At 42.6% G+C, this 17,701-nt stretch overlaps 1 protein-coding gene across 2 annotated transcripts in view; it reads right to left on the reverse strand.

The window, feature by feature from the left end:
• Nucleotides 1-17,701, reverse strand: part of MTERF3 (mitochondrial transcription termination factor 3) — a 703,041-nt gene that overhangs the window by 213,294 nt on the left and 472,046 nt on the right. Inside the window, exon 6 of one of the 2 annotated variants that reach the window (XM_069621399.1) lies at nucleotides 4,895-4,966. The exons of the other annotated variant lie outside the window; for it this stretch is intronic. Within the exon in view, the coding sequence (XP_069477500.1) occupies nucleotides 4,895-4,966 (72 nt within the window). The remainder of the gene's footprint in view (nucleotides 1-4,894; nucleotides 4,967-17,701) is intronic. 2 annotated transcript variants of the gene reach the window in all.

Consider the following 17,701-nt stretch of genomic DNA (forward strand, 5'->3'; position numbering starts at 1 on the left):
ACTTTGGCAGACACACAGGAAAATGTATGGGGGGGCTCTTATGGGGCAACAAGCCGCGTTCAATAACCTGTCTAATCGCAAGATGTATATGGAAGGACTTTCTAAAGGGGCGGTCCCCGCTAATGAGGATATAAGGCATATCAAAGTCATAGCACTGGTGAATGTTCAAAAATGTACTGTATGTTGATTTGTATCACATTATGGCAGAAGCTTCTATTTGCTCTATCAATACTTTCAAAAAGCAGATGCAGGCGGTCTTGGCACTAATTGGGGAGACAGAAGACGAGCTAGTGTATAGACTGGGGGCCGTAAAGAAAAATCTTTTCATCTATGACTGGGTGGTGACCATTGATACGATGCGAACGTACTCCACATATACGGAATACGTACAATTCTCCCTTAAGAGAGACAGTATGCCCCCTTATATCCTACGTTTCCCATGCAGCAAAGTACGTGTTGCATATTTACGTTAGACTGAATCAGCGGCATTCTAGGGAAAGGACAAAACATTGGAAGGGCTCCCAGGTATTGAGTATCCTAGCAAACTGTAGATTCTGTAATAATGCTGATTCTCAGGAAACGCTGAAACATTGGGTCAGCGATTGTCCGTTTTCTGATACTAGTATGTTACGCTTTTTTAAAGACAATGGGTTCAGTGATAATGATTTCTCAACTAATTTATTCTGGTGTACATTAATGTGGGGGGCCAATATGTCATTGATTTTAGCTTTAATATTTTTTTTTAAATGTGTTTTGGATCAATTGATATGAAATACGTGATTTTTACAAGAATCGGTATAGTTTGCTGAGATGAAATGTGATTTTTTTCTTTCTTTCCCTCATTATAAAATTGTTTTTGTGTAAGGTTTGTTTCAAACCAAAATCACAATAATAAAAAAACATTCTTCTTATTGGATAACTTTTCCCCCACACTTGTATCTCGTTTGGTGTATGCTTTTGTTCTTGGTCTTGTTTGCATTCAAACATTCTTCGTATTGAGTGTTGAATTTGTACTTTCCCTTGACTGCATTTCAACAAGCTTTGGGTATTTTCTACATCAGCAATCTCGTACTGTTCAAACACTTATTGGCGCACTTGTCAGAACGTTCCGGGGGCTCCCAGCTGCTTTGGGCAGACTCACTGGTGGTGTCCAGCGTCTTCGACTCTGTTTGCGCCTTGGCAACGTGGCTCCTTCACCCACTTTGGAGTGTGTGGATGGTGCCCGAGCGTCCTACGTGGCTCCGCGGTCACAGGCCGGCTCTCCCTTTTGGCCCAGTTTGAAGAACGCTGCTTCTGCGAACGGCTCACCCTTCAAGCCTCCCGCATTCGTGAACCTCTTGCATGAGGTTTACAGTCCTCTCCTGCACTGGTCTCTCCAACAGTGCAGTTGCGATCTATAAATTTCCCATGCACTGATGGATTGGAAAAACAACTAGTCTGCATGTTGGATTTCAAGCTCCTGTCTCTTCGCACAAACTCCCTCAGTCTCTTCCTTGTCTTAGTACCCGAGTGGTTAAGGGAGTTGTAGTCCATGGATGTCGTGGATCTTTTAACTCTTAGAGGGTTTTCTCAGAGGTTTCACATGAATACACATTAGAAACAAAAGGTTTTATGTGCAAGTTGTGGGTGTTTGAATCAAAGGTGGGGGCCTGACCAGAATAGTGTAAAGGAAAGGTTTCTTAACTTCCTCTACAGGGGGGGAATCGTTAGCTGACAATATGCCATTAAGGTCTTGGGGGTCAGAGGGCCATTCCTCATTGGAAAGGGAGAATACTGTGTGCCATCCAATGAAGTCATGACATCCCCCCCAGTAGTTTTCCCTTCCCATGTGATCCTCAGTCATACAACCGCCCCCAGGGTCAAGATCAGGCAGCGGCTACCGTCCCCAGTCCACATGCGCAGAGGTTCCCTCCGGGGAATCTGTGATTACTCCATTGGATTAATCACAGTGATGAATGATCTGACTCTGGCAGTGTCGACATTACATATTAGTTGTGGCTTGAAATAAGAAATGATTAAGTGTTTCTTTAAAACTCATCATTGTTAACATTTAGCTCTAATTCTATCAGTGGCAAGGGGAACATATTGACCATCTAACCACAGACAAAAGAGCAATCATGTTTTCCTCCTATGGCGAATTGATGGACATATACAGGCAAAATCATTACTGAACTCATGACATATCCAGTCAAACACTAAAGTAGGGTCGTCTTGCATAGGTTGTCACTTGTGACAGGCACTCCTCTTTGACATTGGCCTTTTCACCGAGCTTGTCCCCGTGTTGGGACTGTTCACTGGTGACTCTCCTGGTGTTGACAACCCACCCTGCTGTGACAGTGCTGCTGGATATTAAGTTAGAGAATTTGCACCAGTGTCATGCAGGCTGAGCGCAGCAGTATGTAGGCATGGCTAGCATGAGTAACCAGCATTGTCACCTTCCAACACATTGTTATTCATGATAATTATACATGACCTGCCAACCCTGTTGTTGCTTGTTGTGTTACCATGACTGGCAATTAAAATAATAAAGTTGCCAAAACACCACAACTTTATCAACCTGGGCTCAGAAATAAGTGCCAGGTGTGAGGAACCTGAAGGCATCCTCCCATCTACTCCCCTTGGATCTTCTTCTCAGGTGGCCAGGGAAAGGCCATCGCTTTTGGATCCTGACCATGGGGATGGATACGTGAGGGAGGATCACCTGGGTGGAGAGACCTTGGGGAGTGGGGAAGGGGATGTCTGCAGGTGACATATGGGACCCCCCTTAAAGAGAAGGTTAAAAGATTTTCCTACATTCAATGTCTACTCCCTGAAGAAAGGAAAAACTCAATCTAATCTCCAATCCAATTTCACTTTACAGCCCTCTCCCTCAGCGTCCATAGGATATTTCCAAACCCATTCCATCTCCCCCTCCCCATTGCCAACTAGTACTCGGACGAGGAAGATGCGATCAAGAGTTATAAAGATTTCCCAAAGGAACAACACGGGGAGTGCAAGGGAAACCGACTTTACAAAGAACTTAAACTGGCCCACTGATAAAGACAGGCCTAGTCAGGCATGTACTAATTATCACTCACATCTAACTCCACTTGTCCCTTTTCACAACTATAAAAGGTTTTTTTCAAGAGGGAGACCAAGCTGGGGATGTTGTCTGGACCAGAGGAGACAAGGAGCAGAGACTGACAGGGAGCTCAGGGCTGGAGGAGAATGGCGTGCCGATACGCTGGCCAGGTGCTTGTGAGGGGCTGTAGCTTGGCGAGAGAGCCTCGTCTCCAAGGAGCCAGAGTGAGGCTGCCTGCATCATGCTGGCAGCGTCCAGGAAAGTGCTTGCTCCCTTGGGACCTGTGCCGGCCCCAAGGGTGCCTGAGGGGCAGGTGGTGTGACCGTGACCTCAACCCTTTGTATCCTAAAGGGACAGCCGGTCAACGTGACGCTGCCCAGTGAGTTTCGTGAAAGCAGTGAGAAAGAACCTCGGGAGCATGCATGTGAATGTTGTGGAGGAATTACAGATTCTGCTAGATAAATAACCAGAGAAATGACATTGGGCCTCATTACGAGGCCGGCGGTAACCAAGCCGCAAAAATCGGCAGGTTACCGCCAGACCTGTATTACCATTCCGCCTCTGTGATTCCTGGAATCACTGGGGAATTACGACCTCGGTGACCCGGGAATTCCGGAGTTGGAATTGTGTAAGTGCCCATTCGGGGACCCCGTCTATGACGGAGCCGGTGTTTCCATGTCCGCCTGCAGGTGGGTGGTGTAAATCCCGCCAGGTCAGACCTGGCGGGAGTGACACCTCCTGCCTGCAGGACTCTTAATCAGCAGGTCCGGAAAGAACGGTGACTGCGTTTTTACCACCACCGTTCTTTCCGGACGGGCAGGGTCGTAATGAGGCCCATTGATATTAAGAAGCCATGGGAAAAGACTGGTATATGAGGAGAATCGAGCCAATCTCCAGAAACTGTGTAGTTTCTTAGTGGTAGGGTCAAGGTAGAACTAGATTTAGATGGAGGACCTTTCTTTCTTTGGGACTTCCTGATGACAGACTAGCACCTTTAGATAAGTAGGAAACCTCCTTTAGAATAGGAAAAGCTATGCTATTCTCTTATCATTTCAATCAAAGTAATTTGGAAATGTCCTCCAAGAGTCCAACTCCTTCTGAACCACCACCCTAAGCTCTGTACATGTGTTAGAAGGCAAGCCATGTTTGTGAGCACAGGTTAAGAGGGAAGGACAAGACACTGCAATAAGAAAGCATCAGGGCCCATAAGACACTCGAAAGATGGGAGTATTGAGTGATATAGCATGCGGCTAGATGGAGATGTTTAAGCGAGAGATGAAACACATGAGCAAACGAAGCGAAGAGCTGCAAGTGGGAGACATTTTAGCAGTTCTAGCCTTATAAAGGTTACATGTTCAAGGTCGTGAGAATGAGTATTTCGCTGATGTAATGAAAACTGTCTTGTTCATAAGGCTAGTGAAAAAGATATGTAAAGGGTGCGCTTTGTTTGCTCGAAGGTTCACTTCTCCTGACAGGGATACAAGTTCATTGATAGTTCATTGCAATGAAAATACACTGACTTGCTAACCCATTGAAAACTAAAATAGCAAAGTTGAATTTTTGCTTTTTACACTTCATACATTTTGCAACTGCTTAGTCAAATATTCAGGTCTGTACACCATAGGTTTTTGTGGGATGTGTTTTAGTGTGATTTTTTGATAATGGAATCTAAGTCAGGTCGTTTAGAGCAGCTAAGATTTGGTGATGATTATTGACCTCAAAAATACCTAGCTGACCGTTTTTGCACTATTTGCATCTGCCTTGCGAGGTGTTTGTGTAGGCTCCAGTATTGGGAGTACATGTTTATTTGAAAGGCTGTAAAAGCATACTTGCCTTTAAGTTTTCTTTGATGGGTTCCAGACTTCCAGTAAGCATTCTTGGATAACGAGTTACCAGATTTCTGATCTGTATTACAGAAAATAACGTATCAATACATTTCACAGTAAAAAAAAAAAAATTCTGTTCAATTGCATAATTTAATGTAGAGTTATGTATGCATTTGAAGCTCCTGTCTAAATCTCATGCCTACTAACAAGACCAATCCCCATCATAAAAACACATGCCAAAGTTATAATAAAGGAAGTTCTCGAAATATGCTCTTTAAGAACTAAAAAGCCAATATGTTATTTGTTAAAATGTCTTATTCACTTATTGTCTCCGTTTACAAACCAACATAACAAAAAACGAAATCTTGAACATTCCCAACTTGCGCATCCACCCCAAACCTCCCTGGATTAAACATACAGTATATCATGCAAGCTAGACCTCTCCAAAATTTCAACAGTGCAGTTTTATGCCGAAATGACAGGCCGTTTTTTTATTTGCTATTTTTTTTTAATTTTTAAACTCAAACATACAACGATGTGCATGAAACATTATGCTCAAAATATGCAGGGAGCATCCAGTAAACTATATGTGATAGACAGAACTCACACAACAGATCATCAAAGCAACCACTACCACTAGCTATACATCTAAATAACCTAACTTGACTACAACTTACCTAGAAGCACTTGTTAACCAACTATGGCAGAGATCATTCAAATACACTAGCAAAAGCCAGACAAGGCACTTCAGCACAACACAAAACAAAAACAGAGAGAGGGCCAGGGAAAAGTATATGGGAAGGGGAGGAATAAATGTATCTAATTGTGATTAAGTCATACACACATTAATAAAGAAAAAAATATTAGCACGTATATACAAATATGATTTCAAACCTAAACCAATCATGAACCATGTGCAGATATACTGCTATAGGACAAAAGTTTATAACTTGATGCCATTTAATTTCATATTTTCCCAAGAGAGTTGGTGTACATGCTAAACATCTCTCTAGTCTTTGGATGTCACAAATGGTATCCCACCAACTTTTAATAGAAGGATTATGAAACGGTTTCCAGTTGGATATAATCATTCTAATAGCAATGTTTATAAAAAGATCATAAATAATGTACAAATGAGTAAAAACCCTTGCATTAAAAGAAAAACACCCAATAGTATATTGGTGAAAGATAGAGGGACATCTACCTTAAATATATTTGCAAGATTCCTTCATACCTGTACCCAAAGCAATTAACATAGGTGCACTCCAAAACATACATTTATATGAGCCAAGATTAGTGTTACTTGTCAATCAATTCTTAATTTGGAGTTAAATAACTTCATACGTGTAATAAGTGCTCAGTGTGTAAGGAAATACATATTTTGAGAGTTTGCGGAGGTTGAGATCATCCTAACCTTCCTCCAAATAGAAGAGCAGGTATGTTCATCAAATACCACCCACAATCCTGTTCCCATTGCAGTTCAGAAGACCATTTAATATCCAATACTCTATTAGGCAGAAATTATTCTATAAGAATTCACAGCCTCAATAAATGCAATGAAAACCCAACATTGCATTCTAGATTGATCAGGAACAAGTTTCTTGACCGAAAAGGAATTCAGATTATCCAAACAAGCATTTAACAATGTATTATATTGAGTACAATCCGAATTTATTAAGAGATGATTTAGCCTTGAATTCTTCAAAGGACGGGATATTTGCATCCGAAAAAAAGTTGATTCGTGAACGTAATACCATTGCTGTGCCATGTTGTCCAGAATATAGATCTGCCATTAATACATATCTTTTTATTACAACACTAGTGTGAAAGCCCATGTACATGTGCCAAAGGGCAGGTTTTCATTAACACAGTAGGAGCACTATATATCCTAAGGCAACAGCTCCCCCTAGCGGCGACAACAGGCGAAGCAATGCAAATTGGCATTGTCTCTATATATCCTAAGGCAACAGCTTCCTGTAGCAGTGTAAAAACAAAATATACAAAAATAAAACATACATGGACAAACATACATCTGGCCTTTTATTATATTGTTAGGTTAGATTAGATAATTAAGGGGAGAATATAGTCTAGATGGTTTGTCCCCTGTAATAAATAGAAATTCCCTAAATCAAATAGACCAGCTTAGAATATCTGGAAGAGGAAAGACAAAAAATATATATTAAGTCATTAATAGAAAATGTGTTAAAACATTTCCCTTTTCCACAGTTATCCAAACAGGGGGATCAACACTGTCATCTGAAAGAAACCAGATTTGTGCCTGTTTTAGTGTGAAGGCTTTCTGGAATCTGGAAACCTAATACCACCCCCTCCTCATATGGATTTTTTGATTTGCTAAAATCAATTATTTTATTCTTTTTATTACCCCATATGAAATTCAAAAGAATTGTACTGATAGATTTAAACATCGATGTAGGCAAAGGGAGAGGATGCATTTGCAAATAATATAGTATGATTGAAGGCAGCATCATTTTAATGGATTCCAGACGCTCCCTACCAGGTCAAATACAGTGGAGACCACAAAGCTACAGAATCTCCAATTCAATGTAATAAGGCCTTCATGTCAAGTTTGATTGTTTCCTTAACTGAGGAAGCAATGTACCTTTCTAAATATGTAATCAACGTTTGGCGCCATTTGAGCCCATATGTATCAAGTTCATTTTTAACACAGAGTGAATTGAGAGGTAACATTTCAGATGTATCTTTATTTATTTATAGCCTGAAACAATGCAAACAAAAATAAATGAATGTATCAAATAACAGTTAGATTAGCATTCAGGGTTCTCATAAAATGTACAAATCATTAGCATAGGCTGCTCATTTTATTTCATGAATACTGCACCAAAATTCATAGAATACCAACTTCTTTTCGAGGTTCGAGCAAAAATACGAATAAAATAGGTAATGAGCAACAACGTCTTGTGTCTCGCCTCATCAGAAAAGGAGGAGAAAGTTGTCCATTTCTAAAAATAGACGTTCTCGAATCAGAGTATACAAGTTTAATTAATGAAATATAACCTTCACCACAGAAATGCCACAGTATTGCTTCAAATAAGTAGCTCTACTCTACCCACTCAAAAGCTTTCTGTTCATCGAGGGCAATAGCAGCATAGCTATCTCCACATTTATTTTTTATTACATGCATCAAATTTCATAGAGGTCTATCATTCTCCCATTCACCCATTCAAAAACCCAACTCGATCAGATTTTAATCATTTAGGAAGATACGGTTCAATTCTATTCACCAATAATTTAGCTAAGATTTTACAGTCTGCATTTATTAGGGAGATATATCTATAGATTTTAGGATCCTCACAATCCTTACCAGTCTTCTCAGAATAAATAATGCTTCCGCAAATGGGCCAGAAGCTTTATCAACCCTGGAGAAATAAGAAAAAAGTGAATCTAACCGTGGAGCAATATATAGACAAAGATGGCCTAGTGCCTTACCCTTTTTTCACATCCTCTACCTTATAAATTTCATTAAGGAGCATAGATCAATTAGAGAATAGGAACTTCTACCCATTTGTCAAAAAAGGAGTCAAAATTAATTTGTGTGCTATCATGCTTGGATGAATATAGGGCTTCATTAAATTTCTTAGACATATAAAATAGCTTTATCAGAAGAAACCATAATAGCCTGATTATTTTTAATAGAGGAAACAAGGGTTCTTTCTTTTCTTATGTTATGATAGGATGCCAGTGGCTAACTTGCTTTATTACAAAACTGATATATTTTGGATTTATATTTTATTAGTACCCGGCGAGGGAGAATCAAAATGAAAGAACCATTCTGATTGGCCCTCGCCGGGGCATTACCCGGCCAGGGCGTGGCAGCCCCTCAGCCAAGGAGGAGGCTCGAAGTAGGACCAGCCCCACTCCGAGCCTCCACATGGCTGCAGGCCGCCTTCGTCCTCCGCCAGGGATTCAGATATTTTTTATTTTTTGCGTGTTTTTCCTACCCCCTCCCTGCCCTCCCAACCCCACTTACCTTCTGCCTGCTTTGTCCCTGGCGGGGGACGATGGCAGACTCAGGCCGTGTGGAGACTCAAAGAGGGGCCATCCCAGCTCAAAGCCTCCACACGGCTGGAGGCTTCCATCGCCCCCCCACTGGGTCCCAGGGGCATTTTTATTTCTTTTTTTCCCCCTCCCTTCTGCCCCCAGCCCTCCCAACCCCACTTACCTTCTTCTCTTTGTTTTTTCGTGAACGGGCGCGCTGGGAACAGAAGTGTTCCCAGCACGTCCACTCCCGATGGCCGCAATGGAAAGGGAAAACGGACTCTGTTTTCCCTTCCCCGGTGGCCATTTTTGCAGTCATTTTTTTGCTGTTCTGAAACACAGCACTTTCCCCCTTCCCATGCAGTTGCGCGATCTGAATGACACCTGGCCTAGTAGGATCGTTGTCTGTCTCCCCTCTGTTCCCCCTCCCTTGCCTCGTTGCGCCTTGAAACACTTGTGTATAGGTGTGCTATAAATGCCATATCATATGTTGAGCAGTTCTATTAGCTACTTCTTGAGATAGAACGATTCTCTGACCATTCCATGTAAGTTGGAGCTCCTTCACCTTTTTAATGATCATTTGCAGTTGAGTATGTTCCAGTGAAAGGAAAAATCAATGTACGAGGGTCTGACCTTTTGCAATTTGAAACATCTTTTATAACAATTCGATGAGCTCTTTGTATATTTAGCAATGTGGAAGGCAGGAGCCCGAGGAGAGTTGGAAACATTGTTTTCAGAAATAGAACGGTTCTTTGACTGATTTTTCCAAAAGAGCAACACAAAGGGAAACATCTTCTGCCCACTAATTCTTCTCTCCACCTCTCCTATCCGTTTGCTTCAATGAGTGTCTTGAGAGCCCTTAACTCCATTAAAGTCTTTCCATGTAAGGGGTCAGTAGGTGCTTGAGATGATGGAGGGGAGTCACGCTTAGGCATACTTAGAGTAGTGGTGGGAGGGTTAAGGGAAGCAGCTGAGGTAGAAATGTCCTTGGCCACTGGAACCTTTCTGGGCAACCCTTTAAGCCAGCAAAGTGACCTTGTGGCCAAAATACATCTGACCCTCACACTAACATACAAAATAAGAAAAAGGTACAATAGAACAATAGAATTTCAGTTTTCAGATGGAGGGGAGGCAGACTCGTGGGTATCCGGTGGGCGGGGGCTTGGGGCGGGCTTGGGGCGGAGTGGAACATGCAAAGTTGGGGTTATGTTTGGTTAAAGAATCAGAGACACAGACTGTAACATTACAGTCATTGGGCAATGGAAAAGTAGAAGAGGAGAGAGGGGGTGGACAACATGTGGGAGGGGTAAGCAACGGGCTCCGGCCAGGACTAACAGGTGCAAGGGCTCAAACACCAACATGCGAACTGTACAGCATGGGTTACCTTTGTCTCTGCAGCCACTGTGGACAACACTCGCTAATGGAACATTCACTGTTTGGTTACTGAAATGTAATAAAAGGAAAGTCCATGTGCAAGGAAGAAAAGGAGGGTAGTCATACCAGTGGGCAGTTCAAATGTCGGGACTTTGAACAGTGAAATACGGACATTCTTAATGTCAGGACATTGATGCAGGACACTGCCCCGCCCTGCGCCCGGGTGTGCACCCCAGAACACTGGGGAGCCTTACCAATGGTACTTAATGCTAGAGGCACAGGGGGATGATATTGCCTGAGGGGACTCTAGATGATCATATTTGGTAATTGGAACAAGATGAGACGTTCGTTTTATATTTAAATGCCACTTTGACTGCAACATTTCTGATTGTTATGTTAAAAAACTAAAAAGAATTTAAAAAAGAATTTCTGTTTTCACTTCCACCAAATTGTGCAAAACCACACATATATACAATTTTAACACAACAATTCTTGTCTCCATGGTTTGGCTTCCCTTTTCTGAACTGTTTCAGGAAAACGTTTTGAAACGTTCTATTTTATCAAAGTTCCTACACAGGTAATGACAATGGCCCTCATTACAAGTTTGCCGGTCCGGAAACAACGGTGCCGGTAAGCATTACCAGCACCGTTGTATCCGGACCAGCAAACTACGGCTTCGGCGGAACAGCAGCTGCCCGCAAACTTTCACTGAAACACTGGCACCGTCAATGACAGTGCCAGTGTTTCAGCGGTCCCCACTCCCATAGATTCCTATGGGACTATGGGAATGGGGAACAACATAGTTACTGGCGCCTGACTTACCGGCAGCCGGGGTTGTAATACCCCGGTGTTACCGGCAAGCTAGGTGCCGGTAACTGTTTACAAGTCCAGCGGCAGCCTGCCGGATTTACCGGCACGGCAACCGCCGGACTCGTAATGAGGGCCAATGTCTCTTTCTCTAATGTTCTCTTTAAGATGGCAAAGCAAATGTTCTTTCTACCCTACAGTTTGAAATATATTAGAGAAAGGTCTTTTACAGTCTTTAGGATGGCAGAGCAAATAATATTTTTTTCTTTCTGCAATACAGGTTGAAGTATATGGAAATAAAGTATTTTATAGTTTTTAGGATGGCAAAGTAAAATGTTCAACTTTTAACAAAGGTTTGATATAATAAAGTCCTGTTTTCAATAACACCTTGGACCTCCTGGTGTGCTGCTGGGCCAGGGACTCCTCTACTGAAATATCCAATTTTAACACAACATTGAATTTTCCTGGTATACTCCCCTTCCAGGAAGATTCCCCCTATGGCTCACTCATATCCCCCGATATCTCTCCTGCCAGGTATCTTTCCAAAAAGGTTCAATTTACACTCCAATTGAAACTTTGGATATCCTGGTTTACTCTCCTGCCAGTAATAGCCCCCTTTTGGCCTACACAGATCCCCTGGTGTACTCTCTTGACAGGTATCTTTCCAAAAACGTTCACTACCTGATGCTCTTATCAGGTCTCTCCACAACATTCATATTTCTCCTAAATAGTGCACAACTGTACGTCCTCAGTGGTATAACGCTTTTGACTTCAGCTCCTTTGCTGGCCTCACAATTCCTTGCCAGTAAGGTTGCTGCCCTTCAGTTCAACGGGCCGCTGACAACCTCTCTGTGGCTGCCATGCCTTTGCGGTACTTCTCGGGAGCCCGCCAGTCTCCGATGGGTCTCCCGTAATTCCGGTACAGCAGAGTGACAAGAGGCGGTCCGGGAACACCGCTCTCCTTCAGTTGGGTTCCCTCCCATGCTTCTGCCTCTCTCTGCAACTCCATTTCCCGCTCTGCATGCTCTGCAGCCCAGTCCAACTTCTTTCACCTGCGGGTGATTCTCAGATTTAAATGTCCCGTTCAGTCGATTGAATGGATAACAACTAGACTGCACATTCTTTTTGGCAGTACTATTGGTCCGCATTGACTCTTTGCGCCTCTTCTTCGTCCCAGTACTTAAAGCTATCTGGGAATTGGAGTCCAAAGGATCACAAAGTTCTTTTGTTAACTCTTATCAATATAACAATCATCATAAACATCAAATGTCAAATATGTTTTAGAGGGGTTAAACATATGTGAAGGATGAATAAAGTTTAGCTTCAAATGTTTAACAGAAGTGGTGTTTAAGACCTTATAATTAAAGGGTTTTGAAGAATGACAACATGCCATTAGTAACTCTGGGAGTAGGGTTTCTTATGCACAGTCAAGGGATGAATACCACGTGCCTCCTGTCGGAGTCATCACCTCTCCCCGACAGCCATCTCCTCCTATGTCATCCACCCTCATAATACCACCCCAGGGTCAGGATCAAGTAGCAGCTGCCTTACCCTGGGTAAATGGACAGAGACTTTAGGCTGGGGATTAGTGATGACTCTGCAGGATTCATCACACAAATTACAGGAAAAGATTATGTTTTCCAATTAAAAGAACAATTCCATTTAAAAATAGTCCACCAGAAAATAATATTTCCACAAAAGTCAATCAGAAAACAGGGAGCATTATTTATTACGTATTAAATGTAATTTCAGAACTTGTGTCTCATTAAACAGCCATGAGATGACGCTCCTTGATTAAAACGTTTCTGGACGATGAGGCCTCCAAGCACCCTACTGCGTCAAGCCGTTCACTTTCTTCATGTGACTTGGCATCGTGAAACTCCAGTGCCACTCCACACATACACCAGGTGCTCTGCAGAGCCAAAAGCGATGAAAACACGGAAATCAAACACAGCCTGCTTCATGGAGTGAGTCTTCACCCGCCTTTAATTCATTATTTTGGAAAGGCAAACTATGCCAGTGTGCCAAATACTGAACAAAGGAGAGAAAGGGGACAATTAGGCGCCCATTCCCAATAGCACCAAGCCACGCCCCTGCCAACCCACACCCCGACAGGCCATTTTATCAGAAGGGAAAGTGCCCCAGATTCAGACCTCTATTCTGCTAAATAGACCTAAAAAATGAAATCCCCAAAATGTCAAAACATTTAAAGTTTTCAGAAAGAGTATCATAACACAGTATTTAAATAGAGAATCTGTTTACATAGTTCTAAAAACCGATCATGTGCTGAACAAACTGAAAAAGTAATCTGTTCCATCAATAGATTGTCCCATATTTTTTGAAACCACAGGGAGTGGCATGGAGACTTTTCTGGACTCCCCACATGCACCTTCTAACATGTCTCATCTAAAGCCAAATAAAGTTGAATTCTGAATAATCATGGGCAATTTGAATATTTCCTTGATTACTGCTAGAACCTCTTTCCATAAAATGGACAACTTGGGGCAAGATCACCAAATGCGTTTCTCATGGCCAATAATTCCTCAACCTTGCCAACCAAAATGTCATGTGTCAGAAGATATATTAGGTAGCTTAGTGGGAACCCAATGCCAGTAAAGGGGCATCTTATAGCGGATTTCTAATCTATATAGCCTTGACCATTTTGGAAATATCACCCCAAACCCTCTGCCATTTAGTCTCTTCCCAATCTGACTCCAAGGATGTATCCTACTGGGTCATATAACCCCCTTTAGGCTGTGGTCCACTGTCCTGGATAACATCATACAAGGATGAAATGTATCCCTTTGGACCCTCATGCATAGTCACCCACGTTTCAATTTTTTGAATTCCAGCATAGTCACAATTCTATTTGCTATACGCAGAAACCAATGCCTAATCCGCAAGTATCAAAGACTATATTGTTTTGTTTAGACCGTACTCCACATTACAGCTATACAATGATTCTATCGTACAGTCATCAAACAAATCCCAAACAGTACGGCATCCTCTTTAGGATTTTACGAAAATATTATATACTAAAGCTGAGGAAAACTGTGGATCCTGGTGAATTGGAGTAAGAGGCGAGGCAAAAGTGTTGATGCATAATTTATGGGTCAATGTGTCTCAAATTCTAGCCAAGATCCCTGTAATATCAGATATGCCACTTTCAACAAGAGAACATCTTTAAAGGACTGCCTCTACTAACATATGCTCCATTTTAGGCCAGGGTGTAATGGTTCTTACTGGTAACTGTTTAAAAATCATCCTGAGCTGGGCAGCACTAGAAATAAAAATAAATTGGAAATGCAGGGCTTCCCCTATTCTTAGGCGCATTTAACAGACTTAGATCATGGGAACCAGCTCCATTCAAACATCATGCGATGTAGGAATCGGGAACGGTAATCCTTGAAAAATGTACAGTAACTGCAGCAGAATCACCATTTTAATACATTTTTTTAATATGTCTTGATTGCCCTCAGCCAGGAAACATAAGATACACCACTTATTCAGATAATAATTTTCTCCTAGAGTAATTAGCTTGATACTAGATAATTATTTGTTTTTTAGCCCAGCAGAAGGGACCCACATATTTTGCAACTCGTAGCTCTTTAGGTGTTGTAGTTAAGTTTAATACCTCATTGATATTAAGATTTATTTTGAATACTGCTTCTTTGAGAAATAGCCGCAATTGGGTTTGTTAGAGTTACCAAAATATCATCCATGAACATGCATAATTTATGCCGCTCAGACAAAATTTGTATTTTCTAAACATTTTGATTCTCACAAATTTGGCATGGCAAGCTACTTCCAAGCAGGCTCCAGGCAGCGAGCAAATGTGGCAACTCTTTTTAACCCCTCATGCATTATTGAAAGGCTTAGATAAGATACCATTCACCTGAACCCGTGCTGAAGGTACCGATTATTAGAGTTAATCAATGAAATCCTATTCACTTTAGTGTACCAAATAAAAAAGCCTAATCAACCTGATCAAACACCTTCTTGGAGTCAAGGGACACCAAGATGGACAGGGTCCTCCTAAAAGGGGCCTTTTCAACTACATGAGAGCAATTTTAAAAACCCTTATGGAAGGCTTCCTTTTCTCTCATGAAACCAGATTTGTCAGCCTACACCAAATCAGGAAGGAAACAATCTGTTCTGGGTGCTAATATTTTCGTTAACATGTTTGAGTCTATATTAATAGGGAGTATGGGTCTATATGACCTACAATATATAGACCTACAATCTTGAAGGGCCTACCCTGGTTTAAGCGCAACAGTAATAATACATTAATACATTCTGCTGTATAGCATGTAATGAAACATCATTTTTTTGAAATAAATGTTAAAGAATAAATAAACATGCAAAGCGGATGCAAATACATTTGAGAAGGTTTTATATAAGTACACCAGAGAATATATCAGATCCTGATGCAAAACTTTTTTTTAGGGCTCTGGATACTTCTTAGGGCTCTTGCTTTAACTAAGGCCACGCTACTTGGAAATTGGTTGGAAACGTTGTCCCTTTTAAAAAAAAATCCTGTGCAATTAGGGTGGTCTACATTTCCTCCTCCTCAGAATCCTTGCCAGAATTGTTTTAATAGGGCCGTATTTCTCCTTCCATCTATCACCAGAGGTCCCGACCAATGATTCAGCCATATCAAAGTCGTTACCCCACTTCAATTAATAGCTAACAGTCTGTCTGCTTTGTTAGCTTTTTCAAAGAATTCCGGGCTTCAAAAGAGTTTCAGATTTTTTTGAAATATGCCCATAGTTTTCTCAAAGCAGTTTGCAAACCTGACAGTTTATGTTCCTGCATTCAAATCTCGCTATAGCTTATCTTCTAAAAGCATTGGTCTTCTCGTCTCCACTATCATAAAAAATTAAGTGTTACTCACCTAGTCCCCCTTTCCTGAATTCTGTATGGGCGTCCCTCGCGAGGGACGGGAACGGAACCTTTTTTCCACCAAAAAGACATTTCCCCTTTAAATGTATTGGTACGTGGGGGCATGGCCCTGGGAACGTGGGCTCCCTTAAACCTGCCCACCGGCGCCACACCTCAGTCCCCTTTTGATGCGCCAGCTGTATTAGGCATTAACAACCTTACTGGTCTATTATGTTTGTTTTTTTATATTATAGGGGAATGGATGGTGGGCCGTATGGAGGAAAGGGGACTATGGACTAGGAGTATGTTAGTCACTCCGGTGAGTAACAATTAGTCCTACGTTCCGGCCCCTTTCCTCCATCCTGTATGGGAGATTACAACTGACAACGCCCTAGGGAGGAGAGCCTGACCCTACAGGCAAATAGATGATGCAGCACCGCTTAGCCGAATGCTGCATCAGCATTGGCACTGGTACCCAAGCTGTAATGTTTGCAACAAGCAGAAAGAGTTGCCCATGTTGCTGCCCTGCTGATCACTTGCCAGGGAACGTGGCGCTGGAAGGCGACTGCGGTCGCCTTAGCTCTTACTGCATGCACATGCATACACTTTGGCGGATCCTTATGTTGCACCTCGTATGCCTACTGGATCAATGCCATCATCCATCAAGCAATGGATGCCTGGGAGGCTCGTTGCCCAGGCCTGGAACCTCCAAATGTTACAAACAGTGCGTCCGTCTTGCGGATGCCCTTAGTTCTGTCCAGATAGCTTTTCAACGCTCTCCTGACATCCAGACAGGGCACAGTTTTCTCTGCATCTTCCTTGGGGTCCAGAAAGAATGTGGGGAGCACAATCTCATTGATAAGGAAGGACGATACCACCTTCGGAAGAAGCTTGGGGTGCGTGCGGAGCACAACCTTGTCTTTGGGAAATCTAGTCTATGGCTCCGAAGCGACTAACGCCTGGATCTCACTCACTCTGCGTGCTGACTTAACACCAACCAAAGGGGCTGTCATCAGAGTGACCAACTTAATGTCTGCTGTGGCCATGGGTTCAAATGGTTTGTGTGCTATAGCACCTAGTACTACATTTAGGTCCCAAACAGGATGCAGGCGTTTGACCGGGGGTAAAGCCTGATCAACCTAGTCAGGTGTTTCTTTACAACGGGATTGGCCGAAGACAGTATCAGAGAGTCTGAGTTCCTGTATGCACCAACATTGGCCAGGTACATTCTGCAGGTATTGAACTAGACGCCAGACCTGGTGAGATAGTCAGAGAATGATGAGACTTGGTCGAGGGTGAATGTCAGTGGGTTCACCCCATTTTGCTTAGCCCAAAAGCAGAATCTCGTCTATTTAGTTTTGTACTGCTTGCGTGTAGCCTGACTCCTGGCACTTTGAATGATCTCCAGATTGTCGGTAGACAAATGAAGGTGCTGAGCGTTAGCTGCTCAGGAACCAGGCTGCTAGGGCTAACCTCTCCGGAGAGGGGTGTAGCACTGCGCCTCCCTGCTGTGCTAGTAGAGGGGCCTTCCCGAGGGGGGAGGATCATCTCCAACTGAAGTAACATCTGTAGCAGGTCCGAGAACGAGGGCCGTGCCGGCCAGGGAGAAGCTGTGAGGATGATCCTGATGTTCGTCGAGTTCCTGATCTTGCTCACTACCTTGTGCACAAGCAGTGTGGGTGGGAATGCATATGCCCACATCCCGTCCCAGGGTATCTGAAGTGCGTCCCCTAGT

The sequence above is a fragment of the Ambystoma mexicanum genome, chromosome 5q (assembly GCF_040938575.1).
Source record: "Ambystoma mexicanum isolate Mex_15411 chromosome 5q, UKY_AmexF1_1, whole genome shotgun sequence".
Taxonomy (NCBI): Eukaryota; Metazoa; Chordata; class Amphibia; order Caudata; family Ambystomatidae; genus Ambystoma; species Ambystoma mexicanum.